The sequence below is a fragment of the Oncorhynchus masou genome, chromosome 10, assembly GCF_036934945.1.
Source record: "Oncorhynchus masou masou isolate Uvic2021 chromosome 10, UVic_Omas_1.1, whole genome shotgun sequence".
In the NCBI taxonomy this organism is placed as follows: Eukaryota; Metazoa; Chordata; class Actinopteri; order Salmoniformes; family Salmonidae; genus Oncorhynchus; species Oncorhynchus masou.
Genome location: NC_088221.1, coordinates 22486678 through 22512674, shown reverse-complemented (window position 1 = coordinate 22512674; position 25997 = coordinate 22486678). Strand labels below are relative to the sequence as shown.

At 45.1% G+C, this 25997-nt stretch overlaps 3 protein-coding genes across 5 annotated transcripts in view; all 3 read left to right on the top strand.

Moving 5' to 3' along the window:
- Positions 1-5771: 5771 nt before the first annotated feature.
- Positions 5772-13617, top strand: LOC135547345 (mucin-17-like). 3 transcript variants are annotated; one of them, XM_064976274.1, is made up of 11 exons: positions 5772-6075; positions 7614-7684; positions 8021-8147; positions 8318-8450; positions 8638-8802; positions 9012-9080; positions 9181-9417; positions 9604-10891; positions 11213-12324; positions 12412-12532; positions 12685-13616. In XM_064976274.1, exons 2-11 carry the CDS (start codon positions 7633-7635, stop codon positions 12888-12890), a joined length of 3510 nt encoding a protein of 1169 aa, XP_064832346.1. In that variant the 5' UTR covers positions 5772-6075; positions 7614-7632; the 3' UTR covers positions 12891-13616. The 3 variants fall into 3 exon arrangements, with proteins under 3 accessions (XP_064832346.1, XP_064832344.1, XP_064832345.1); XM_064976272.1 differs by having other exon boundaries at positions 9181-10891; positions 12685-13617; XM_064976273.1 differs by lacking the exon at positions 5772-6075 and adding an exon at positions 7336-7462 and having other exon boundaries at positions 9181-10891; positions 12685-13617.
- A 280-nt stretch (positions 13618-13897) lies between these two features.
- creg2 (cellular repressor of E1A-stimulated genes 2) lies at positions 13898-16109 on the top strand. The gene is made up of 4 exons (XM_064976271.1): positions 13898-14448; positions 14622-14791; positions 14896-15009; positions 15162-16109. The coding sequence occupies exons 1-4, from the start codon at positions 14014-14016 to the stop codon at positions 15301-15303; spliced, it is 861 nt and encodes a 286-aa protein (XP_064832343.1). The 5' UTR covers positions 13898-14013; the 3' UTR covers positions 15304-16109.
- Positions 16110-16504: 395 nt separating this feature from the next.
- Positions 16505-25997, top strand: part of LOC135547343 (alpha-1,3-mannosyl-glycoprotein 4-beta-N-acetylglucosaminyltransferase A-like) — a 51161-nt gene continuing 41668 nt past the window's right edge. The window contains exons 1-2 of the mRNA XM_064976270.1: positions 16505-16651; positions 17139-17684. Coding sequence (XP_064832342.1) covers positions 17591-17684 — 94 coding nt within the window. The 5' untranslated portion in view covers positions 16505-16651; positions 17139-17590. The remainder of the gene's footprint in view (positions 16652-17138; positions 17685-25997) is intronic.

Here is a 25997-nt window from a genome sequence, read left to right as displayed (position 1 = left end):
GCACGAAGCCTCCAGTGATGATCCATGGCACGAAGCCTCCAGTGATGATCCATGGCACAAAGCCTCCAGTGATGATCCATGGCACGAAGCCTCCAGTGATGATCCATGGCACGAAGCCTCCAGCGACGGCCTCCAGTCCGGAGCCTCCAGTGATGGCCTCCAGTCCGGAGTCTCCAGCGATGGCCTCCAGTCGGGAGCTTCCAACGAGGGTGCCCAGTCCGAGGCCCGCAGTGAGGGTGCCCAGTCCGGGGCCCGCAGAGAGGGTCCCCAGTCCGGCTGTGACAATATCCACAGTAAACCAAGTCCAACATAACATACATATGTTATATGCTATACCGACATAAGATGAAAGGCCACTCAGCAAGGAAGAAAAACCACCATAAAATAGCCAGACCAAGGTTTGCAACTGCACGTGGGGACATATATTGTACTTTTTGGAGAAATGTCCTCTGGTCTGATGAAACAAAAATAGAACTGTTTGGCCATAATGACCATTGTTATGTTTGGAGGAGAAAGGGGGAGGCTTGCAAGCCGAAGACCATCCCAACCGTGAAGCATGGGTGTGGCAGCATCATGTTGTGGGGGTGCTTTGCTGCATCAGGGACTGGTGCACTTCACAAAATAGATGGCATCAAGCTTGGTTGCAAATGGCTCTTCCAAATGGACAATGACCCCAAGCATACTTCCAAAGTTGTGGCAAAATGGCTTAACTTCTTGAAACTCCCCATCCCGGATCCGGGATCGTGACTAAAGACTCAGGCTCATTAGCATAACACAACGTTAACAATTTCTGAAAATCGCAAATAAAATGAAAATAATGTGCCTACTCTCAAGCTTAGCCTTTTCTTAACAACACTGTCATCTCAGATTTTCAAAATATGCTTTTGAACCATAGCAATTCACTAATTTGTGTAAGAGTATGCTAAGCTAGCTTAGCATTTTGAGTAGCATTTAGCACGCAACATTTTCACAAAAACCAGATAACCAAATAAATAAAATCATTTACCTTTGAAGAGCTTCGGATGTTTTCAATGAGGAGACTCTCAGTTACATACCAAATGTGCAGTTTTTCCTGAAAGCGTCTTTGTGTAGGAGAAATCGTCCATCACATTTGGCTACTGAAACGAACCGAAAATTCAGTCACCTACAACGTCAAACTTTTTGAATTAACTCCATAATATCGACCAAACATGGCAAACGTTGTTTGGAATCAATCCTCAAGGTGTTTTTTCACATATCTCTTCATTGATATATCGTTCGTGGAAGCCTGCATTCTTCTCTGAATTCTGTGGGAAAATACTTGCAGATGACTTTTGCGCATCAATTTCGGTGCAGGACACCGCGGACACCTGGTAAATGTGGTCTCTTATGGTCAATCTTCCAATGATATGCCTACAAATACGTCACAATGCTGCAGACACCTTGGGGAAACGACAGAAAGGGCTGACTCACTCCTCTCGCATTCACAGCCATATAAGGAGACAATGGAATACTGAGCCTCAAAAATCCTGCTCATTTCCTGGATGCCGTTTCATCTTGGTTTTGCCTGTAGCTCACGTTCTAGGGCACGCACAGAGAATATCTTTGCAGTTCTGGAAACGTCAGAGTGTTTTCTTTCCAAAGTTACCAATTATATGCATAGTCGAGCATCTTTTTGTGACAAAATATTGTTAAAATGGGCAATCCAAAAATGATATAGCGCCCCCAGAGTTTCAACAGGTTAAGGACAACAAAGTCAAGGTATTGGAGTGGCCATCACAAAGCCCTGACCTCAATCCTATAGAAAATGTGTGGGCAGAACTGAAAAAGCATGTGCGAGCAAGGAGGCCTACAAACCAGATTCAGTTACACCAGCTCTGTCAGGAGGAATGGGCCAAAATTCACCCAACTTATTGTGGGAAGCTTGTGGAAGGCTACCCGTAACGTTTGACCCAAGTGAAACAATTTAAAGGCAATGCTACTGAATACTAATTGAGTGTCTGTAAACTTCTGACCCACTGGGAAAGTGATGAAAGAAATTAAATCTGAAATAAATCATTCTCTCTTCTATTATTCTGACATTTCACATTCTTAAAATAAAGTGGTGATCCTAACTGACCTAAGACGGGGAATGTTTACTAGGATTAAATGTCAGGAATTGCGATAAACTGAGTATAAATGTAGTTGGCTAAGGTGTATGTAAACTTCCGACTAGGAGCTAGGAACACAAACATTTTCGCTACACCAGCAATAACATCTGGTAAATATGTTTATGCTAATATTTTGGAGGATTTGATTTTGATTGGATTGATGTGCTATCAGGTGAATACATAACATGTTTATCTCGCAATACCATAAGCAAGTGAAGATTAGTCTAGTGCTGTAGGTTGGTTATCTCTGAATGCAGTAGGTAATCATTGTCATGTCCGTCAGTTCAGTTTTCATGGCCCTGGTGTGATATGGTGCTATCTAGTTGTGTTGCGTGGCCGACTTTGAATCATTCTCAAATTTATTAGAGAATCATTTTTTGATTCTAAATACCAAATCTGGAGTCAATCTGGTTAATGGTTCTTGAAGAGAAGATTTGAAAGTATTTTTATCGTTAGCATATGTGCTAAAGTGCATCTACAGGTACAGTGCGGACATATTTGAATGCAGCAACTATTTATTCTCAAAACCTTTAAAGAATGCTGAAATGAGTCTAAATACAAAATCTGTAGTAAATCTGACGTATGGTTCATGAGGAGAAGATGATTTCAGATGATTTCAGATGATTATGAGCAGTAGCATTACATATGCAAAGAATGAGTTGCTAATAGCTTGTTTTTTGAGATATCAATACCAAATTCAGTGTGGTTAATCTTATGGACATCCATGATAGTGTTGACAAGTGCCAAGTTGATAGGCCACTGTGGAGTGGATTTACAGGGGTATAAATAGACATGTAGAATCAGATTTTTGATTTGTCAATAACTCAGCCAACTGACCAATCCCTTATATTTTCTTAAACTAAATTAAGACATGTATCATGTGCCCACATTCCATAATTTGGTGTCATTTGGTCCTGTGGTTCATGTAAAGAAGTATTTATACTTCTTAATAACATCACTGTTATTTTCTCAAACTCTTTAGAGACTATTGTGATGAGTCCAAACTTGGAGTGAATCTGACTTTTAGTCCATGAGAAGAAGTTTGTTATGATCATTTTAAGCGTTAGCTTTACATAGTCAAAATAGTGAATGCTTAATAGTTTCCTTATTTTTTAAGATATCAATGCCAAACGTAACATGGTTCATCGTGGTAATGTCGTTGATGACCCTAACATGTTTCAAGTTGATAAGCCATTGTGGAGAGGATTTACAAAGGATTTCAATGTACACGTAAATTAAACTAAGTTAAGAGATGTACCATGGGACTACTGTACATACTGAATTTTATCGTTAGCATATGAGTTTAAATGTATTTGGCTAAGGTGTATGTGTACGACTTCAACTGTACATACAACGTTTCAAGTCTCTAGGTCAAACAGTGTGGCGGATATGAGGGTTTAAGTGAGACAGCTTATAACAGTGCCACCTATAGGCCAATTGGTGCCATTACCTTTTACTACATTTTTTACTCATGGCCTCAAGTTTCTGTGTGCCAAATTAGAAAAACATAGGGCTGAGGGGCCATAGGGCTGAGGGACCATAGGGCTGAGGGACCATAGGGCTGAGGGACCATAGGGCTGAGTGAACATAGGGCTGAGGGAACATAGGGCTGAGGGACCATAGGACTGAGGGACCATAGGGCTGAGGGACCATAGGGCTGAGGGACCATAGGGCTGAGTGAACATAGGGCTGAGGGAACATAGGGCTGAGGGAACATAGGGCTGAGGGAACATAGGGCTGAGGGACCATAGGGCTGAGGGACCATAGGGCTGAGTGAACATAGGGCTGAGGGAACATAGGGCTGAGGGAACATAGGGCTGAGGGACCATAGGGCTGAGTGAACATAGGGCTGAGGGAACATAGGGCTGAGGGACCATAGGGCTGAGGGACCATAGGGCTGAGGGAACATAGGGCTGAGGGAACATAGGGCTGAGTGAACATAGGGCTGAGGGACCATAGGGCTGAGGGACCATAGGGCTGAGTGAACATAGGGCTGAGGGACCATAGGGCTGAGGGACCATAGGGCTGAGTGAACATAGGGCTGAGGGAACATAGGGCTGAGGGACCATAGGGCTGAGGGACCATAGGGCTGAGGGAACATAGGTTGGGAAACATAGGGCTGAGGGACCATAGGGCTGAGGGACCATAGGGCTGAGGGACCATAGGGCTGAGTGAACATAGGGCTGAGGGACCATAGGGCTGAGGGACCATAGGGCTGAGGGACCATAGGGCTGAGGGACCATAGGGCTGAGGGAACATAGGGCTGAGTGAACATAGGGCTGAGGGACCATAGGGCTGAGGGACCATAGGGCTGAGTGAACATAGGGCTGAGGGACCATAGGGCTGAGGGACCATAGGGCTGAGTGAACATAGGGCTGAGGGAACATAGGGCTGAGGGACCATAGGGCTGAGGGACCATAGGGCTGAGGGAACATAGGTTGGGAAACATAGGGCTGAGGGACCATAGGGCTGAGGGACCATAGGGCTGAGGGACCATAGGGCTGAGTGAACATAGGGCTGAGGGACCATAGGGCTGAGGGACCATAGGGCTGAGGGACCATAGGGCTGAGGGAACATAGGGCTGAGTGAACATAGGGCTGAGGGACCATAGGGCTGAGGGACCATAGGGCTGAGTGAACATAGGGCTGAGGGACCATAGGGCTGAGGGACCATAGGGCTGAGGGAACATGGGGCTGAGGGAACATGGGGCTGAGGGAACATAGGGCTGAGGGACCATAGGGCTGAGGGACCATAGGGCTGAGGGAACATGGGGCTGAGGGAACATAGGTTGGGAAACATAGGGCTGAGCCCCTCTTCTCTCCTCCCAACACAGTGGCTTGGCCACAACACTGATATGGACTGTGCTTACTGTAACTGTAAATAACTCAACTGTTTTATCGCGTCTGAAAGATCATGCATGCAAAAGCTCTGAGCGATTGACGCGTGGACATGCAAATCCCCAGCGCCTCTATGTATTGTCCTAGCTAAGACAACAGTTCCAGTAGGTTAAATCTCCTACAGTCTCAATTGGAGTTCATTTTAAATTGACGCACCTGTAGAAGTTAAGTCAATAACCCTTGGCAAATGAAGTGGAAAAGTATGGGCTCCAGGTGTTGATGACGCTAGCCCAAGGAGGGAACTTTAAACTCAGCTGAAAGCTTCTCATTGTTAACTGTTAACAGCGCAGGGCTTCCCCTGAAGCCTTCAACAACACACTTGTTGTTTACATTTGTAAACGCACACACACACACACACACACACACACACACACACACACACACACACACACACACACACACACACACACACACACACACACACACACACACACACACATCTTTCTTCAAATCACGCCCCTGTGTCTGTCTATGGTTGGCCCAGTGCATTGTGGTCTTGTGGTGGTAATGTGTAAATGTACTATTTCCAACTGCAGCTTTATTTTTTTCTCTCTCTCCTCATTTCTGGGCCTAAAATCAGGTTAGTGTTTCATAAGGAGCTTAGCGCAGTGGGCCACAGTGTGCTACTAATGTAATAGTCTCTGGCTTCTCTCTTGCTCTCTCGGTCTCGCTCTCTCTCTCTCTCTCTCTCTCCTTCATTCTCTCTCTCTCTCATTCTCTCTCTCCGCTCTGCCCTCTTGTCTCCCTGTCTGCATATGCTGCCCCCGGCATAGCTTGACCTTCTCTGTCCCTGCCTTTCACTCTGTCCTTATTCTCTCTCTGTCTCTCTCTCTCTTTTACTTGCTCTCTCCTTTCACTCCGTCCTTATTCTCAGTCTCTCCCTCCCTCTATCTGCAGGTGTGGAGGACCGCAGCCTGAGGCTTTAAAGAAGGACAAAGCCTCTGCTGAGAGTGAGAACACAACGCTGTTGGAGAGAGTAGAGGAGAGAAGGAAGAGGAGGAGAGAGGGAGGGATAGCTACAGTGCAGTAAGGGAGTCTGGTAGAACTGGGTAAGTAAACACAGGAATGTTAGTCCCTGGGGAGATTTGGTTTAACAATGTAGCATTCTTTCAAGGATAAGTACTTTTAGATAGAGATGCATTATTAAATGCACTTATATTTGAGAATGGGCTTATGCTGCCCCAGCAAATTGACTTTGGCTTACCGTGTCTAATTGCCAAGATACAGCATGTGTACAGTGTACAGTATGTAGTACATTATGTACATCATGTGTTCAAATACTAGCCTATATTCTTGTGTGGGTGTGTGCACGACTGTGCGTGAGTCTGTGTCTGTGTGCTTGTATGATCAATGCATCTCAGCTAAGTTTTGTGTCGCTGGGTCTGGGACGTTGAAAGTTGGTGATTCGTCTACTGTTGTGGAATTGTGGGGCTGTGAAATCCTAGGGATCTCTATGCAATGTCAATAATCCTGCAGATTATCTTTATTTTCTGGTGCTGCTTTCCTTGGGCTCATTAGACGGCTCTCTGAGGATCTATATGGTTTCTTTTGACCGTATTCCTCAGGAGCCTTGTGGTATAGCGAGTTGTTCCACTTTTGAATCAAACTCCATTTTACACAGTGCATGCAGGCAGCAGCTGTTACATTGGCAGTCTGCGAAAATATTGAATATCAACCTATTCTCTAAAGCATATGAAGTGTTATATTTGGGACATAGCCTCCCCTATAGCCTCTCCTTTGACTATGAAACAGTAGTGTTTTTCAACTCGACCCATAGATCCACTGAGCTCATGAAGACTCCCTGAGTCTCAATGGGGACTCAGCAGCAGTTTGAACTTTGAACTTTCACCATAGCTTCATGCTGTCTGTCTTATCAGCCTCTGGCCATCAACCAGCAGCTCACACTGTGTAGACTTCAGTACTTCACTAGAGAGCCAGGTTATAGGCCCCTAATACCAACAGAGAGGGTGTGTTACCTGGGTCATCACAGAGTGTACTGCACTGACACATGTGTGTCTGTCTGCGTGTGTGTGTGTGTTTACATTTGTACATGTGGTGGGTTTTGTGTGTGTGTGTGTGTGTGTGTGTGTGTGTGTGTGTGTATGTGTGCACCTGTGTGTGTTAACTTAGTAGATTTTTCCATCCCCGTCTATTAGAGTTCCATTAACCATGTGTCCATCTGCTATACGTTATAAACAGTGATTCATCCAGATATGGAGAAGTAGAGTGTGTTCTCTCTCACCCCACCTTCCTGACTAGCTGAAGGTAAAGTCTAAGTGCCAATAAACCTTTGCGCTCAGGTGGAGTGAGAGATAGTGTCCTGTTTAGGTGTGTTTTATCAGACTCATACATGTGCAGCATAGAAGCGTGTTTGCAGAGACCATGGCCAGAGAGTACCGAGTCTGAGAATTCACTCCATGGTAGAAAGGACATTCTGTATGTCACAACATCTCCGCGTCGCTCTTTCTTCTCTGACTGCTGGCTTCTCTGGCTATCTCTGCTTCCATTTGTTGGTCTGTCTGTCTCTCTGTTTCCTTGTTGTCTCTATTGATCCCTGTCTCTCTCTACATATATATTCCTCCTGTAGTTGTTGAAAGGAAAGAGCAATGGAGTCTTTTGCAGGAGATGCGGAGGGCAGCGCTGATGACCTTACAGGAGGTGAGGCACTGGAAAACTTGGATAATGTTCAGAAAGCATGTAAAAGCTCAGTTAGTGTACATGTGTATCTATCTCTGTTATAAACATAAATTAGAGTGGGTTAGACTGAGTATGTGTGTAGGAGTGTGAGTAGAGTGTATCTAACTAGGCACATGTTAGTGTGTGTGAGAGTGTGTCTGTATCTGTTACGTTATCTGTATTGGAGTGGGTGAGTCAGAGTGTGTGTCTGCATGAGTGTAGACAGTGTGTCTGTATCTGTAGCGGTTAAAGCATGGATGAGTATCAATAAGAATGCATTTGTATGCGTGCATCATGACCAAGGCCTGTATCCTCCAGCAAAGAGGAAGTCCAAGCTGAAGACCCTGAAGACACGTCTGTTTGGGAGATCCAAGAAAGAGACCCTACTCAGCCAGTCTGCTGGTGATGTCACTGAGGCGGAGGGGCTGGGCTCAGCTGAGCATCTGTAAGTGTGTGTGTGTGTGTGTGTGTGTGTGTGTGTGTGTGTGTGTGTGTGTGTGTGTGTGTGTGTGTGTGTGTGTGTGTGTGTGTGTGTGTGTGTGTGTGTGTGTGTATATTTACAAATGTATGATTGATTGATTCCATGACATTCATATTCCCTCTGTCCTCTACCAGGTGTTCAGGCGTGTTGGGATCACGGGCGTTGTCACATGACAGTATATTCTTGGCCGACCAGGATCTGTCTAGTCCGGAGCAGCCCAGGGTTCTATCCCAGTTGAACGTCCAAGGCAGGATCAAAGAACTCCAGGTGAGCCTTCTTTCCGTGGTGTACCCTGGATCTAGAAACATACATGTGCATTTAAAGGCCCAACCCCCATTCAAAAGGAATCCCACACCTCATGAACCCTCGTCTTTCTGTGTAAATCAGGAATTGACATCAATGGGTTACCAAGCAGATCTCAAGGTAGGTTTCTATATTATTTCTGATTGGCCAGATGAAGCTCCAGCAGCAGAACATGCGTCTAGGCCCGTCCCCAATGGTCCTGCCAATCAAACGTCCAGAGGACCTGGGGGGCAGCTCAGAGGACGATGGTCTGCCCCACAGCCCTCCCGAAATCTCCATGGGCGACCACAGACACCCCCGGGGGGCATCTTACAAGGTGAGACTTTGTGCACCGCATCCTCAGGTACTGTCTCCATACTCTCTCCAACCTCAACCTCCTCCTCCATAAAACCCTCCATTCCTCCATTTTCTCTCAATGAGTCAGTATGTAACTGCATGTTTGCATTCCAGCAGTGCCAATAGTTGAACTTTGCATTCCTCATCAGCCATTGTGTGTCAACCAAACCCTTCCCCATTCCTCCACAGTTCCCTGCCCCTCCCAGGCACCATAGCTCTCTGAGTTTAGCAGGAACAGGAAGTGAGGAGGAAGAGCAGGTAATAACGATTCCTGTTTGCGGGTCAGTCACTATATCACTTGATATCAACTATGAGTCGATATAAATCCAAATCTTTATTCTGTTTTCTTTGTTCATAGGCCACCTCCCAACCCTTGTCCAATCCCCTCTCTCCCATGCTCAAACCTCCTCTTACCAGCTTCGTGCACCCCACCCCATCTGCCCCCCTCTCTGCCTTCTCCTCTGCCTCTCCTGCCTTGGATTTCAGCACCCCAGCCCAGTTCACCCCCTCCCTGGATAACTCTGCCGCCCGCCACCGTATGTCCATCAAGCCCAGGAACCAGAGGGCCAGTGCCAAGAACAAAAGGCTGACCATGGTGAGTTCTGCCTGGGCATACCAACTACACATGGGGCCCTTGCCTCTGGAACTCACACAGAGGAAGGCTCAGGAAAGATCAAAATACTGGATACACTATTGCTCGATGATCTGTCTGTATGTCTGTCTGTCTCTCTGTATTGCTCGTTCTCTCTCTCTCTCTCTCTCTCTCTCTCGTTCTCTTCAGACTGAATTGAGACCACGCTCAGAGAGTCTTAACAACTTTGACCGGCCCTTGACAGAGGAGGAAGAGGACGGGCCTGCTATTACTGGGGGTAAAACACGTTTACGTTCTCACTCTACCCAGATCCAAAAGTTGGAGCAAGGGGGGTTGACCACCCCCACTGCACCCCCAGAGCTGACACCCCTTAAGTCTGGTCCCACAGAGGCTGAGGGGTGCCCAAAAACCTCCACCTCCACCCCAACCCTCCTCTGCAAGCCCTCTCCACAGGAGCAGCCGCATCCTGGGGTTGCTCTGAGACCAGTGGAAATTGTGCCAGGCAAACAGCCACAGTCCTCCTCTGTGACCACAGTACAGGACCTGAGATACACTCCACAACAGCAGACCCTGAAACTGTCCCTGGGAGACCCCAAGCCCTCAGCCCCATCCCAAACCAAGAGGGACATCCTGAGCAAGAGTGGTGTGAAAGATTCAACCCCCAGCACCGAGGGTAGCACCAAAGAAAACCCAGTCCCGGCCGCCCAGCCCGCAGTTAGCCTGGCCTCAGTGGTGGATCTCAGAACATCCTCTCTGAGGTGGAAGCCAGAGGCTGTGGCTGCTGGTCAGAGTACCACGACGCCGCCTGCTGGGCCGGAGGACGCAGGTCAGGCAGAGCCAAGGCCAGTCTCTGGATCCTTCCGCTTCTCCATCAACTCTGCCAGGGAGCGGGAGAGACCCAGGATGGGAAGTGGTGGTTTCTTGGGAGTGGTGGAGCAGGCTGGTTCTGGGGCGAAGAGAGAGGGGAGGGAGAAGGGGACAGAGGTGAAGTTGATCTCCTCAAACGCCAGCCAGAGGGGGCAGGAGCAGCATGGGGGCAGGCAAGAGGGAGCCAAGCCCAAAGAAGAGGAGTTGACTGCCAGCGATATCGGGGAGAAAGTCTTGGAAGGGGAGGAGGTGGCGGAGGAGAGCAGGGAGGGAGTGGAGGAGGCAGTGGAGGCAAAGGAGGAGGCACAGGAAGAGGAGGAAGAGGGGAAATCGGCATTTGGCGTGAAGCTTCGCTCCACCTATCTCTCTCTGAAGGTCCGGGCGGAATCAGCCACCAGCCAATCAGATCTCAAGATTAACCGTCAAAGTCAGGAGGTGGGTGCTCTCCCTCTTACCCCTTACACCCTTTCCTCAAAACCCACCGGGCTTGAGGGGCTACAGGACACTCCGCCAACCAACTCAATGCCCCAAAAGCTCCATACAAACACCTGGGATGCCCCAACAACACTGTCTTCACCCAGGGGGAGAGCCGGCTCCCTCAGAGAAGCAGGTGAGACTCCCTCTCTGAAAAGGCGGAATATTCAGCCATGTGGGTAAATAATGAACATAATATACAATATTATTATCACGCATTTACTGGATAGGGATGTCAGTGCTGGACTTTGTCCCCAAGCTACACTTCTACAGAATATATCATCTCTATGTTATCAAGGGAGTTAACCAATGAAGGAGATATGCTACACTAGAATAAAAATGGCAGGTTACACCAGAATGATAAAGACTTATTCCTCTGAGGGAACATTGTGCTTGTTGTAACACCATGACAGTACTATGTGTCATCATGTGAATATGTCTAACCCCATGTCTACAGTAACCTCAGCCCAGCCTACCCCCTCACCTCTCACTAAAGAGGCCCAAACCACCCCAGCTATCCCTGAGGTGGTCCAAACCACCCCTGTCCCAGCCATGGAATCCCACACTACCTCCTCAGCCACTCAGGACCCCACGACTGGCCCCCAGGTGCCCCCCAAGGCTACCGTATCCTGGATGAGCATGGCATGGGGGAAGACCAGGGGCCTCCAGCAGCTCTTCACTAGCAGTCTACCCAGAGAGTTCACTGGCATGCAGTCCCCAACTCAACCGCAATGTCAGACCACAACACAACCACAGACGTCATCACTGGCTCAGATCATGACACAAACTCAGAGACAGAATGCAACACAACCACAGACACAGACCACAATGCCACTACAGGCTCAGACCGCAACACAACCACAATCACAGACCCCAATGCAACCCCTGACTGCTAAACTACTGCAGTCACATAATTCAGCACAACCACCACAGACAGCAACACAAACACCCACACAGACCACAAAACAACAGCAGACTGACAAAACACCACAGACACAGAACACAACACAACCACAGACAGTGACTCAACCATCAACACAGATCACAAAACCATCAACACATGTGTCAAACCAAACCAACACTTGGGCAGCACAACCAACCACCGCCCCTCAACCGCTAGCACAATCTACCCTAAGTTCTGTGTCTCGGGTGACCTCACCGTCCAACCTACAAGCAACCCAGCACACCCTGCGCTCCACTCCACAGACCCAAGCCCAAGCCACACTACGATCTGCCCCAATAGTTGCCACTTCCACTCAGCCACTAGCCTTGTCTTCCCTCTCTTCAAGCCCAAGCTCCACACCCAGCCAGCCCCCCTGGATCACACGAGATCACAACCCTACCACTCAGCCCAAACCAGCCTTAGCCCCAACAACAAACCCAGCCCCAGTCCAAGCTACAGTCCCAGCACTAGGGAGAGTTGACAGGACCCTTGTCCTCCAGGGGAAGAGTGAGGAGGCGGCTGTGCCAACAGAGAAGTGGGTGGACCGGGACAGGCCAGGGACTGTGGGAGGGAGGGCAGCCTTTCTGGAGAAACGGGCGGAGTGGACCCCTCCTGCTGGGAGCAAGGTAACCACTTCATTCACACATCATCTGAGAACAGAGGTGTCAATCAAACAGAGTTTAATTTCACTCTCACTCTCCTCCCCCATACAGGTGGAGCTCAGGAGAACGAGGACCCCACCTGAGTCTCAGCCCACAGCTGAATCTGCTGCTCCTTCCAAAACGCCACCCACTCACAGAAACACTAAAGTTGCTAAACTTGATGGGAGGCCAGGTACAGAGATGTTAATTAAATAGGATAGTTTGAAAAAACTACTGAATTATATGTTATAGTTATAACATTTTATAAATGTTGCTATGGTTGTGCATAGTTAAGATCTTATTAATTTCTATTGTCATTACCGTATCTATGTCTTCCTCTCTCAGAATCAAGCCCAACCAAAGTGGCAGGCAGGCATGCAGACAGAGAACACAAATGGCTGAGAAAGAACATGGCAACGCTGTCATCTCCTTCATCATCACCTTCGTCATCTTCCCCCCTGCAGACCATATCTGACAGTGGGGGGCAGCCATCTTGGATGGAACTGGCCAAGAGGAAGTCAATGGCCTGGAATGACAAGACCATGGACTGATAGAATGAGAAAGAAAGAAAGAAAGAAAGAAAGAAAGAAAGAAAGAAAGATGCAGAGAGAGATAAGGGGAGTTCCTTATTTAAATGCACTTATTGTTAGTTGCTATAGGCAAGAGTGTCTGCTAAAATGGCTCAATTGCAAGTTGTGAGAGTGGTAGAGACGGAGCAAGACAGAGGGAGAGAAACAGCAACAACAGTAGTGATGGGAATGTAAATGTAAATGAATGTAGCGTGAGTAAAGGACAAAGTGAGATGTTGAGTTCATTGAAGTGGAATTGAATTGACCTTGGAAGCAAAAGCTATAGGTAAGCTGTAAAATTGGCTTCCCTTGAATGTACAGGCTTGCTTTGTTTGTGACATTTTTTTGTATTCTATGTTTGCGTATGGGATGACTATGATGTAGAATGGTTCACTATCTCTGAATTATTTTCTGTCTCTCTTGGTTTTGATCCAAACATATTTTTGTCCCAAACTCTGGGCTTATGTTAGAGAGGTGGAAAGTATTATTGATATATTGTTAGAATAACATTTTCATTTGATCTCAGAAATAAATCATGTATAAGATATTTATGAAAGTAATAAATGCTTATGTATGTGACTAAATGCCCCAGTGTTGTTCTAACTATTTATCTCTAATTGTTTATGATGAATAATACAAATACAAATGTTTTCTGTCATTTTATTTTTGCTGACCACACTAACAGAGCAGTTAAAGTATTTCATTTCAAAACTATTTGGGGTATATTCAAAGCAAATATACATCTTTAGAAAGCACCACTGAAATATTAATGCACAGAAATATAAAAATTGACAAAACAAATTTAAAGCAGCATGTATGACTCTTGTTCAATGTCTATTGCAAAATACCATAGAGGAGTAGGAAAGTTATAGTTCTGGCCTGAGAAAATTTCTCAATATAGAAAGGAGGGCAACGTTCACCCTATAATTCCTTGGCGTACCAGAGGGTGGCGCTGTGGCAATTTTCGTCTACCAATTGTGTAACTTGTGGCTCCGCCCAATCCTCGCCTTGTGTTATGAAAACACCACAGATACACGTGAGTCAGTAAACACACACATAGACAGAAGGACAAACTCGAGAAGGAAAGTAGATATCCAGCAGTTTCATGAAGTCACATCATCTTTCCCTGGCATTATTTGCCGCGCTGCTGTGCCTTTGTGATAGCTACACTCTCAGAAACTCAGTATCTTGGGCTGTCGCCTCCAACGATGTCGTGGTGGAGGGAGAGCTGGACGCTGTTTCCGAGGAGGAGGTCGCCCCCGCTTTGCTAGTGGACAACAGCGGGCTATGGAAACAGGCATACCCGCCCTCTGTGTTACGAAATGGTGCGGAGAAGCCCAAAGAAACCGTCAAATCGAAAAAGGAGGATGCAGCGCCCGTGTCATCTGCGTCCAGGGTGTTCTCATATCGGATGGAGGAGGTGAAAGCGCCCGCCAGTGCCCCCTCACCTCCCCCACATCAGGAGACTGCGAGAACCGCCAGATACATGGCCCACTACAGCGACTGGGGACATCTCGCCACCATTTCCACTCAAGACAAGGTACAGTAAAGCTTGTAGACTTACTTAAGGTGCCCTCTCCTCAGCATTGCAATTGCTCCATGAAGCACATTAGCACTCAATGTACTATTAAGCCTTGTTTTCAGACCAGAGCCAGGTAGTCTGAAGCCTGTATGTATGTACCTGTATATAACAACTTTATTTTGAATCCTCAGATTAAGGGCCTTCCTTTCGGGAATATTTTCTCGGTCAGTGATGGCCCAATGGACAACAGTACAGGAGTTGTCTACTTCTACGTCACTCTGATGGACAACTCTGTAGCAGACCTGAGAAGCTTCCCATTTGCCTCTCTCACCTTTTCAGAGGCAGAGGGAGACTTCTGCAGGTAGGACTGAGTGTCACCCACCTCCCCACCCAGTGCTAGGTTGAAGTGGCATATTTCAGGTCTTGCTGTGTGTGATGGTTACACATTGTGCTCTGTTCCCACAGGCAGCAGGTGTATGATCCTGAAGACCCACGCTGTGCCAGACTGACCCTGACAGGCAAGATGGTGGAAGTGGGCCCAGAGGAGGTGGAGTTTGCCCAGGAGGCCATGTTCTCTAGGTGTGTGTGCATGTTTATCACTCGCCCTCCCTGAACATGTTCTGTGTGTATTTGGCTGTCCAATTGTCTCTCACCAGTAATGAAGTCAGGGACGACACATAGCCTGCTTGTTTAGTGTGTGTATAATGCTGTATTTTGTCCTCTCCCTCCAGACACCCTGTGATGCGGAAATGGCCAGTGGGACACAACTGGTTCTTTATGAAGCTGGAGCTCAAACAGGTCTGGCTCCAGGATTGGGTTGGAGGGGTGTCACTCATCCCCCTGGAAGACTACTTCAAAGCCACACCCTACTGAGAGGAACTTCATCCACAGTTTATATTAATTTACTGCACAGTGCCAAATATGACACACGTGTACCAATACAAGACAGGGTGTTAGCATCTTCTAGGTGCAACAACAGCTGTCCTCAGACCATATTCATCACCACTCAAACACATAACAGAATGGGAGGATCTAAAAGCTCTAGTTCTGGAATATTTTTGAAGAGAAATGGGGATTTTCAGTTCTAGATCTTCTCTAGGCTGAGTGTGAGTGGTCTAACCATGGTGCATGTAGAGGTAACAACTACATTTAAGATGTCCCCCATATCAACCAGTTTGCACTAACTGCTTAAAGTGCTTCCACCATTCAAGGGAAAGCTTCTACAGAATGTGAATATAAAGACAAGTAGATATAGATTGTTCCTATTTATGTAATGTTGTTGAATGTACAGAATGGTTTATTTGCTTTGAAAATGTTTTTCCAATGCTACCACCAAGCTTTTTCACAATCTTCTGTTCAACAGCTAGAAAATGACAAATCAACAATCCACTTAAAGTAGACTCCTCTGGTGGACAATAGATCTTGACTTGGATATTGAATGTTGTTGAGTGCCGCATACTGTCAAGTCACATTTCTATTTTGTGCTGAGTTAAGAAAACAGCTTTTAAAATGTAAATGTCAATGACATTGTGCATGATCTAAAGCAGAAGTTTAATTAATGATACATTGTTATAGATTGTAAAACTGTACATGCAATGCTGGGAACATAATACAAATGATTTGGTCAAATAATTGAAATGTCCTCCCAATCTTTCACTCGCTGTATTTTTGAAGCATTATGTGTCTTGGTGCTTGTGTTTTCTACCAGTAAAGCTGATAGTGTTCTATTTTTTTTAAATCATTAGGTCGCTTAATTTAGGTATGCTCTGCATAATTATGCAATGCTTAAGATGCATATTTCTCTAGCAGCTGTAGAATAATCGTATGAACGCACTGTGGCGCTCTTTAAACATAAACAAAAATGATAGGCCGCAAAATAAATGCTCGACCCATCAGTCCTAAAGTATTGCTTCATATATTTAGTTATAAAAAAAGGTTTTTGACAAACGGTATATTTTGTAATGTTGATGCTGAAGAGAGGCGTGTGTTTTACTCGCGCATCCCATAAATGCTGCGCAAATTCGCGGTGTGTTGATGCTTGGCAACAACCGGCGACTTGAGTGGGCGGCGCCTCGTGCCTTGGCAGACCGCTGGCGTTGCCTGACAGAATGGTTTGCAGATAAAGGAGTTTTCCCCCCAATCAATGATTATTCGTGACAAAACACGAATTTGGTCAACTTCGAGAATACACATATTTCAGACTGCAACAGTGTACCAGAGGGTAAGTGTAGGAAACGCCGTTTTTAATTGTTATACTGCCATTTAGCTATCTATCACGTAGCTAACGCTAGCTAATCATTTCATGTTCAAGAAGCGTCAATAGTATAACCAGCCAGTAGCCAGCGTCTTATCAGACAGGTACCGTAGCTAGCTATGTATTAGCCTGCCAGCCGCTACTGTAGGTGTAACTAAGTCAGTGTCTTAATGAATCTATTTAACCTTATCTTGGATAAGAGCTCCTTCTAAATCACTCAAATGTAAATACGATACTAGTTAAGGTCTGTGGAGAAGCACAGCCACCACATATTGGTCTGGTTCCTAGAAGACTGGCCTTTAACTCTTACCCTCTAGCTTCTAAATGTGCCAGCTACAGTAACGAGAAAGTTCGTTTTTTTTCTTCAGTGTTTGCTGCTTAACTTTGATAAGTAGAAAAGAACGATATCTAGATTAATGCAATGTTCTCTTCTGCTTACTCTTGCCATCCCCAGAATCATCAGAGTGCAGAAGTTCAAGGAGGCGTACCGTCAACACTAGGGTTCAGGATCTTTAATCTTCCGTTCTCCATCATTTTGTGCAGTGACTGCTACTGAGTGGAGGTGAATAAGCATACCGCCCGACCATGCTCACATCACGGGGAGATTCAGATTGTAGAACACGCAGAAGCCTCGGTGTAGGAAGGGTTGCCTCGTGACTGGCCACCCTCAAGCGAGAGGGAAAGAGATCGACAAGTCACTGCGACAGACGGGGAACGATTAGGAAAGACAAAATCTACCTTTAAAGCCAGCCCAGCGTCACAAACCTCCGTTCCTTTCCCCAATCCTACCCGAGGCGAGTTACTGTATGTACGCACCTCTGCCTGGATTGAAAACCCCGAAGGCAGTGAGTGAGGCACGCCGGCCCCGGGGTCCCCGCGCTTCGTTGAGAGAATCGCTGAAATGAGATGAGGCTCAGAAATGGAACGGTTGCCACTGCTATCATTTTCTTCACGTCGTTTCTCAGCCTGTCTTGGTACACAGCCTGGCAGAATGGCAAAGGTAAGCAAGCGAACGCTGTTGTGTTAACTAGCCACTAGCGGTTACCACTGGATTACTGTAAATTAATAACTGACAGCTGACTAACCTAGCTAGCTAACGTTTTTGACAGCTGTTTGACTGGTAGATGGAAAGCAGGCTGGCAAGCTACCAACACATTTTATAAACGAACTTACTGTAGTGACGGATAGACAGACCGGACAGGCACTTCATACGAGGTTCTTGTTGGCTGTATAATACTTTAGCAGCTTCAAAACTAGGGCTGGGCGATATGGCCAGCATATATCACGGTATAAAAAATGTTTAGATGGTTTGAGGATATTTTATGTTTATGAATAATTATGTATACATTTACAAATAGTGCGTGACCCTAGGGTGTCCACATACTTTTGGTCATGTACAGTATGTGGATACATGCTTGTGGAACATCTCATTCCAAAATCACGAGCATTTAATATGGACTTTGCCCCCCCCCCCCCCCCCCTGCTGCGATAACAGCATCCACTCTTCTGGGAATGTTTTTCGCAAAATTTTTATGTATTAACAAAAAAAATATTTAACCTTTTATTTAACCTGGTAGGCCAATTGAGAACAGGTTCTCATTTACACCTGCGACCTGGCCAAGAGAAAGCAGTGCGACAAAAACAAGAGTTACACATGGAATAAACAAACCTACAGTCAATAACACAATAGAAAAAATCTATGTACAGTGTGTGCAAATGTAGTACGATTAGGAAGGTAAGGCAATAAATAGGCCATAGAGGTGAATAATTACAACTTAGCATTAACACTGGAGTGATAGATGTGCAAGTAGAGATAATGGGGTGTAAAAGAGCATAAGATAACATGGGGATGAGGTAGTTGGGTGTGCTATTTACAGATTGTCTGTGAACAGTGATCGGTAAGCTGCTCGGACAGCTGATGCTTAAAGTTAGAGAGGGAGATATGAGGCTTCAGTGATGATTTTTTTTTGCAATTCTTTCCAGTCATTGGCAGCAGAGAACTGGAAGGAAAGGTGGCCAAAGTAGGTGTTGGCTTTGGGTATGACCAGTGAAATATACCTGCTGGAGCACTTTCTACGGGTGGGTGTTGCTATGGTGACCAGTGAGCTAAGGCGGGGCTTTACCTAGCAAAGACTTGTAGATGATCTAGATCCAGTGGGTTTGGTGACGAATATGTTTAGAGGGCCAGCCAACGAAAGCATACAGGTCGCAGTGGTGTATAGTATATGGGGCTTTGGTGACAAAAAAAGATGGCACTGTGATATACTACATCCAATTTGCTGAGTAGAGTGTTGGAGGCTATTTTGTAAATTACATCACCGAAGTCAAGGATCGGTAGGATGGTCAGTTTTACAAGGGTATGTTTGACAGCATGAGTGAAGGAGGCTTTGTTGTGAAATAGGAAGCCGATTCTAGATTTAATTTAGGATTGGAGATTCTTATTGTGAGTCTGGAAGGAGAGTTTACAGTCGAACCAGACACCTAGGTATTTGTAGTTATCCACATATTCTAAGTCCGAACCGTCCAGGGTAGCGATGCTTGTCGGTCAGGGAGATGCGGGCCGCAATCTGTTGAAGAACATGCATCTAGTTTTACTAGCGTTTAAAAGCAGTTGGAGGCAACGGAAGGAGTATTCTATGGCATTGAAGCTTGTTTGGAGGTTTGTTAAGTGTCCAAAGAAGGGCCAGATGTATACAGAATGGTGTTGTCTGCGTAGAGGTGGATCAGAATCGCATCGCCAGCAGCAAGAGCGACGACATAGATAGATATATCTATCTATATCACACACAAAAGAGATGTTGGAACATTGATGCAGGGACTTGCATCCATTCATCTACAAGGGCATTAGTGAGGTTGGACAACGATGTTGGGCGATCAGGAAAGCTTGTGTGGCCTACTGCTAAGCCATTGCTGCTTTAGATGTTGCCACTTTACAATAACAGTTCCTACAGTTGGCAGAGTAGAAATTTGATAAACAGACTTATTGGAAAGGTGGCATCCTATGACTGCGCCAAGTCATTGTGCTCTTCAGTAAGGCCTTTCTACTGCCAGTGTTTGTGTATGGAGATTGCATGGCTGTGTGCTCGATATATATTTTTCAACTTTATTTGTGTATATATATATATCACACACACACAGTGGGGCAAAAAAGTATTTAGTCAGCCACCAATTGTGCAAGTTCTCCCGCTTAAAAATATGAGAGGCCTGTAATGTTCATAGGTACACTTAAACTATGACAGACAAAATGAGAGAAAAAAATCCAGAAAATCACATTGTAGGATTTTTAATGAATTTATTTGCAAATTATGGTGGAAAATAAGGATTTGGTCAATAACAAAAGTTTCTCAATACTTTGTTATATACCCTTTGTTGGAAATGACAGAGGTGAAGACTTTTGACAACGTTTTCACACACTGTTGCTGGTATTTTGGCCCATTCCTCCATGCAGATCTCCTCCTAGAGCAATGATGTTTTGGGGCTGTTGCTGGGCAACACGGACTTTCAACTCCCTCCAAAGATTTTCTATGGGGTTGAGATCTGGAGACTGGCTAGGCCACACCATGACCTTGAAATGCTTCTTACTAAGCCACTCCTTCGTTGCCCCGGCGGTGTGTTTGGGATCATTGTCATGCTGAAAGACCCAGCCACGTTTCATCTTCAATGCTCTTGCTGATGGAAGGGGGTTTTCACTAAAAATCTCACGATACATGGCCCCATTCTTTCCTTTACACGGATCAGTCGTCCTGGTCCCTTTGCAGAAAAACAGCCCCAAAGCATGATGTTTCCACCCCCATGCTTCACAGTAGGTATGGTGTTCTTTGGATGCAACTCAGCATTATTTTTCCTCCAAATACAACGAGTTGAGTTCTTACCAAAAAGTTATATTTTGGTTTCATCTGACCATATGACATTCTCCCAATCTTCTTCTGGATCATCCAAATGCTCTCTAGCAAACTTCAGACTGGCCTGGGCATGTACTGGCTTAAGCAGGGGGACACTTCTGGCACTGCAGGATTTGAGTCCCTGGCGGCGTAGTGTGTTACTGATGGTAGGCTTTGTTACTTTGGTCCCAGCTCTCTGCAGGTCATTCACTAGGTCACCCCGTGTGGTTCTGGGATTTTTGCTCACCGTTCTTGTGATCATTTTGACCCCACGGGGTGAGATCTTGCGTGGAGCCGCAGATCAAGGGAGATTATCAGTGGTCTTGTAAGTCTTCCATTTCCTAATAATTGCTCCCACAGTTGATTTCTTCAAGCCAAGCTGCTTACCTATTGCAGATTCAGTCTTCCCAGCCTGGTGCAGGTCTACAATTTTGTTTCTGGTGTCCTTTGACGGCTCTTTGGTCTTGGCCATAGTGAAGTTTGGAGTGTGACAGTTTGAGGTTGTGGACAGGTGTCTTTTTATATTGATAACAAGTTCAAACAGGTGCCATTAATACAGGTAACGAGTGGAGGACAGAGCCTCTTAAAGAAGTTGTTACAGGTCTGTGAGAGCCAGAAATCTTGCTTGTTTGTAGGTGACCAAATACTTATTTTCCACCACAATTTGCAAATAAATTCATTAAAAATCCTTCAATATGATTTTCTGGGAAAACAATTCTCATTTTGTCTGTCATAGTTGAAGTGTACCTATGATGCAAATTACAGGCCTCATCTTTTTAAGTGGGAGAACTTGCACAATTGGTGGCTGACTAAATACTTTTTTGCCCCACTGTGTATATACACTGCTCAAAAAAATAAAGGGAACACTAAAATAACACCACCTAGATCTGAATGAATGAAATATTCTTATTAAATACTTTTTTCTTTACATAGTTTAATGTGCTGACAACAAAATCACACAAATTATCAATGGAAATCAAATTCATCAACCCATGGCGGTCTGGATTTGGAGTCACCCTCAAAATTAAAGTGGAAAACCACACTACAGGCTGATCCAACTTTGATGTAATGTCCTTAAAACAAGTCCAAATGAGGCTCTGTAGTGTGTATGACCTCCCTACAATGCCTGGGCATGCTCCTGATGTGGTGGCGGATGGTCTCCTGAGGGATCTCCTCCCAGACCTGGACTAAAGCATCCGCCAACTCCTGGACAGTCTGTGGTGCAACAGTCTGTTGGTGGATGGAGCGAGACATGATGTCCCAGATGTGCTCAATTGGATTTAGGTCTGGGGAACGGGTGGGCCAGTCCATAGCATCCATGCCTTCCTCTTGCAGGAACTGCTGACACACTCCAGCCACATGAGGTCTAGCATTGTCTTGCAGTATGAGGAACCCAGGGCCAACCACACCAGCAAATGGTCTGACAAGGGGTCTTAGGATCTCATCTCGGTACCTAATGGCAGTCAGGCTACCTCTGGCGAGCACATGGATTGCTGTGCGGCCCCTCCAAAGAAATGCCACCCCACACCATGACTGACCCACCGCCAAACCGGTCATGCTGGAGGATGTTGCAGGCAGCCGAACGTTCTCCACGGCGTCTCCAGACTGTCACATCTGTCACATGCTCAGTGTGAACCTGCTTTCATCTGTGAAGAGCACAGGGCGCCAGTGGCGAATTTGCCAATCTTGGTGTTCTCTGGCAAATGCCAAACGTCCTGCACGGTGTTGGGCTATAAGCACAACCCCCACCTGTGGATGTCGGGCCCTCATACCACCCTCATGGAGTCTGTTTCTGACCGTTTGAGCAGACACATGCAAATTTGTTGCCTGCTGGAGGTCATTTTGCAGGGCTCTGGCAGTGCTCCTCGTTGCACAAAGACTGGGGTAGCGGTCCTGCTGCTGGGTTGTTGCCCTCCTACAGCCTCCTCCACGTCTGCTGATTTACTGGCCTGTCTCCTGGTAGCGCCTGCATGCTCTGGACACTACGCTGACAGACACAGCAAATCTTCTTGCCATATCTCGCATTGATGTCCCATCCTGGATGAGCTGCACTACCTGAGCCACTTGTGTGGGTTGTAGACTCATTTTCATGCTACCACTAGAGTGAAAGCACCGGCAGCATTCAAAAGTGACCAAAACATCAGCCAGGAAGCATAGGAACTGAGAAGTGGTCTGTGGTCACCACCTGCAGAACCACTCCTTTATTGGGGGTGTCTTGCTAATTGCCCATAATTTCCACCTGTTGTCTATTCCATTTGCACAACAGCATGTGAAATTTATTGTCAATCAGTGTTGCTTCTTAAGTGGACAGTTTGATTTCACAGAAGTTACATTGTTGTTTAAGTGTTCCCTTTTATTTTTTGAGCAGTGTATTTGTAATAATGACAATTACAACAATACTGAATGAACAATGAACACTTTATTTTAACTTAATATAATACATCAGTAAAATCAATTTGGTTTAAATAATGCAAAAACGGTGTTGGAGAAAGTTAAAGTGCAATATTTGCCATGTAAAAAAGCTAACATTTAAGTTCCTTGCTCAGAACATGAGAGCATATTAGTTCGCAACGACTCAGGCGGCCCAAATTGTTGCGTTCATTGCATGCAGAGCCAGGGTATATGCAAGAGAAATTACACAATTTCCCTAGTGTAATATTGCCTGCTAACATGAATTTCTTAACTAAATATGCTGGTTTAAAAAATATTTACTTCTGTGGGTTGATTTTAAGAAAGGCATTGATATTCATGGTTAGGTACATTCGTGCAACGATTGTTTTTTTTCACAAATGCGCTTTTGTTAAATCATCCCCCGTTTGGCGAAGTTGGTTGTCTTTGTTAGGAAGAAATGTTCATCACAGAGTTCGCAACGAGCCAGGCGGCCCAAACTGCTGCATATACCCTGACTCTGTTGCACAGAACGCAAGAGAAGTGACACAATTTCCCTAGTTAAAGGAAATTAATGTTAGCAGGAAATATTAACTAAAGATTCAGGTTTTAAAATATATACTTGTGTATTGATTTTAAGAAAGGTGTCGTTTATGGTTAGGTACACATTGGTGCACTGACTTTTTTTTGTGTGTGAATGCGCTTGTTTAATCACCCGTTTGTCGAAGTAGGCTGGGATTCGATGATAAATTAACAGGCACCGCATCGATTATATAAACTCGTAATATCAACCATGTGTAGTTAACTAGTGATTATGTGAAGATTTATATATATATATATATCTATCTATCTATCTTTTATATATATATATTTTTTTTTTTACAAGGTAAGTTTAATGCTAGCTAGAAACTTACCTTGGCTCCTTGCTGCACTCTTGTAACAGGTAGTCAGCCTGCCACGCAGTCTCCTCGTGGAGTGCAATGTAATCGGCCATAATCGGTGTCCAAAAATGCTGATTACTGATTTTTTTTTTTTAACATTTTTTTATTATTATTATTATTATTATTATTATTATTATTGTTTTTTTTAATGAACTTGAAATCGGCCCTAATTAATCTGTTGACCTCTAATAGTGGGTGTTTTACATTACAATGAGTTAATAATGTCAGGGTAGTGTTATTGTGTCAGGGTAAAAACCAAAGTGTTCTCTAGGGGACTCTAATCTTTGGCTACATTTACTGTTTTTGTTCTTTGCTACTTCATGTAGCTAACATATATGCTTCCCCTATTCTGTTGCATAAACAACATGCTGATTTCGGTCTACAACATCACTGGTTTTATCAGGCTTTATAGCTAGTTACGTTTTTCACTGACTCAGTAAATTTTATTAGCTACTTAGCTAGCCAGCTAACTAGCGATTTAGCTTTGGCGTCTAACAAGATTTAGGCCCAATATGCTAAGAGAAGACAAACTAGCCATTTTTTTTTTTGCAGATGTAAGAAACAAACTAGTGTAATTTATAGAAAGCTAGTGGATTTATATTAAGTAAAACGGGCATCATTGTCATCAACGTTATTTGTGCTGCATTGACCATATCGACTGAACACAAGTGTCTCATGGTCAAGCAACAGCGGTCCTTGAGTGACGGGACGAGGCTACGTCTGTGTGGAAAGCGGCATGGAGAGAGCGAGAGAGGGGTGACTAACGTAGCGGAGTGAACAATAAAAATGGACATTACACACGGTATATCACATTTAACAAATCGGACATTAAAATACCATTTTAACGAAGGTAAAGTAAAACCCGAAACCGGTCCGTGCATCAATACCGGTATATTGTAAAATACGGTATACCACCCAGCCCTATTCAAACTGGATATGTAACAGGTTCCTCTTTGTGCTATAGATAGTATCGGGATGGTTGCCATCACAGGGGGACATGGCTATCCATAAAAATGATCGCATCTGGCTGGCTGTGTGAGAATAGCAGGTTATTCAAGCCAGATGCAGCAAAGTAATGAAAATCCACAGCCATTGAGTTTTGCATGCCGAGGACAAGATCAATGCTCATGTATTTTGACATCATCATTCAGCAGTCAATTATTTCCTGGTTTGACTCGTCTATTTATTGATTTAGAAGCAATTTTACATGCTCCGCCATGACTACTTGATGCTCATTAAAAGTCCTAGTATGTTAAGATGCCAGCTATGTCTTCTGTTTCCCCCTCCTTTCTATTTTGCTTCACTCTCTTTTCGCAAATAACGAAAGCAATGTGATTCATAGGTGTGTTCCTTCCAACGAAATGCTTCTGTGGTTACTCTTCACAAAACTGTTACAGAAGCACACGCACGCCAAGGCCTCAGTGATTTAGGTTTTTTATAAGCTCAATGGTATCATAGCTACACAGCTCTCGAGGGAATCAAGTGCCTTTACTGCCTTAGCTAGGTCAGGCCAGCAGTGTTTCATCGCTTGGATCAAAATGAAGGACAAATTGGGTGTGTAGTATACCGATGTAGGCTAGTACATAAGAATCCTTAGTATAAGTTAGGATTGTACATCATAAAGCATCACTCCTCTTTTCATGCTTCTGTTGGTACCACCCTAACTGTTTGTGTTAAGCTTGTATGGAGAGGGCAGGCTTTTCCAAATCACAGGTATGAAAGGTGTGGCTCATTGTGAAACCAAATACTGTTCGTTTTGGAAATGGGTTGTTCCATTTGATTTCAATCACCTTTTGACTGTTCCCCTTTTTAGATTTGAACAATTTTAAAGCTTTCAAACAGTTAAACTATTTGATAATTTATTGAAGATTAGAAATTTTCACACCACATGACCGAAAGTATGTGGACACCTGCTCGTCAACCATCTCATTCCAAAATCATGGGCATTATTTTGGAGTACCCCCCCCCCCCCCCCTTTGCAATAACAGCCTCCACTGTTCCAGGATGGCTTTTCACTAGATGTTGAAACATTGCTTTGGGGACTTGCTTCCTTAAAGCCACAAGCATTAGTGAGGTCGGGCACTGATGTTGGGTGATTAGGCC

What these genes read in the sequence shown, in the direction of transcription:
- LOC135547345 (XM_064976272.1), top strand. Translation starts at nt 7,633, where the DNA reads ATGGAGTCTTTTGCAGGAGATGCGGAGGGCAGCGCTGATGACCTTACA. An exon ending in CGCTGATGACCTTACAGGAG is followed by an intron (nt 7,685 to 8,020) that starts GTGAGGCACTGG and finishes TGTATCCTCCAG; the next exon opens with CAAAGAGGAAGTCCAAGCTG. An exon ending in CGGCTCCCTCAGAGAAGCAG is followed by an intron (nt 10,892 to 11,212) that starts GTGAGACTCCCT and finishes CCATGTCTACAG; the next exon opens with TAACCTCAGCCCAGCCTACC.
- creg2 (XM_064976271.1), top strand. Translation starts at nt 14,014, where the DNA reads ATGAAGTCACATCATCTTTCCCTGGCATTATTTGCCGCGCTGCTGTGC. An exon ending in CCATTTCCACTCAAGACAAG is followed by an intron (nt 14,449 to 14,621) that starts GTACAGTAAAGC and finishes TTGAATCCTCAG; the next exon opens with ATTAAGGGCCTTCCTTTCGG. An exon ending in GCAGAGGGAGACTTCTGCAG is followed by an intron (nt 14,792 to 14,895) that starts GTAGGACTGAGT and finishes CTGTTCCCACAG; the next exon opens with GCAGCAGGTGTATGATCCTG.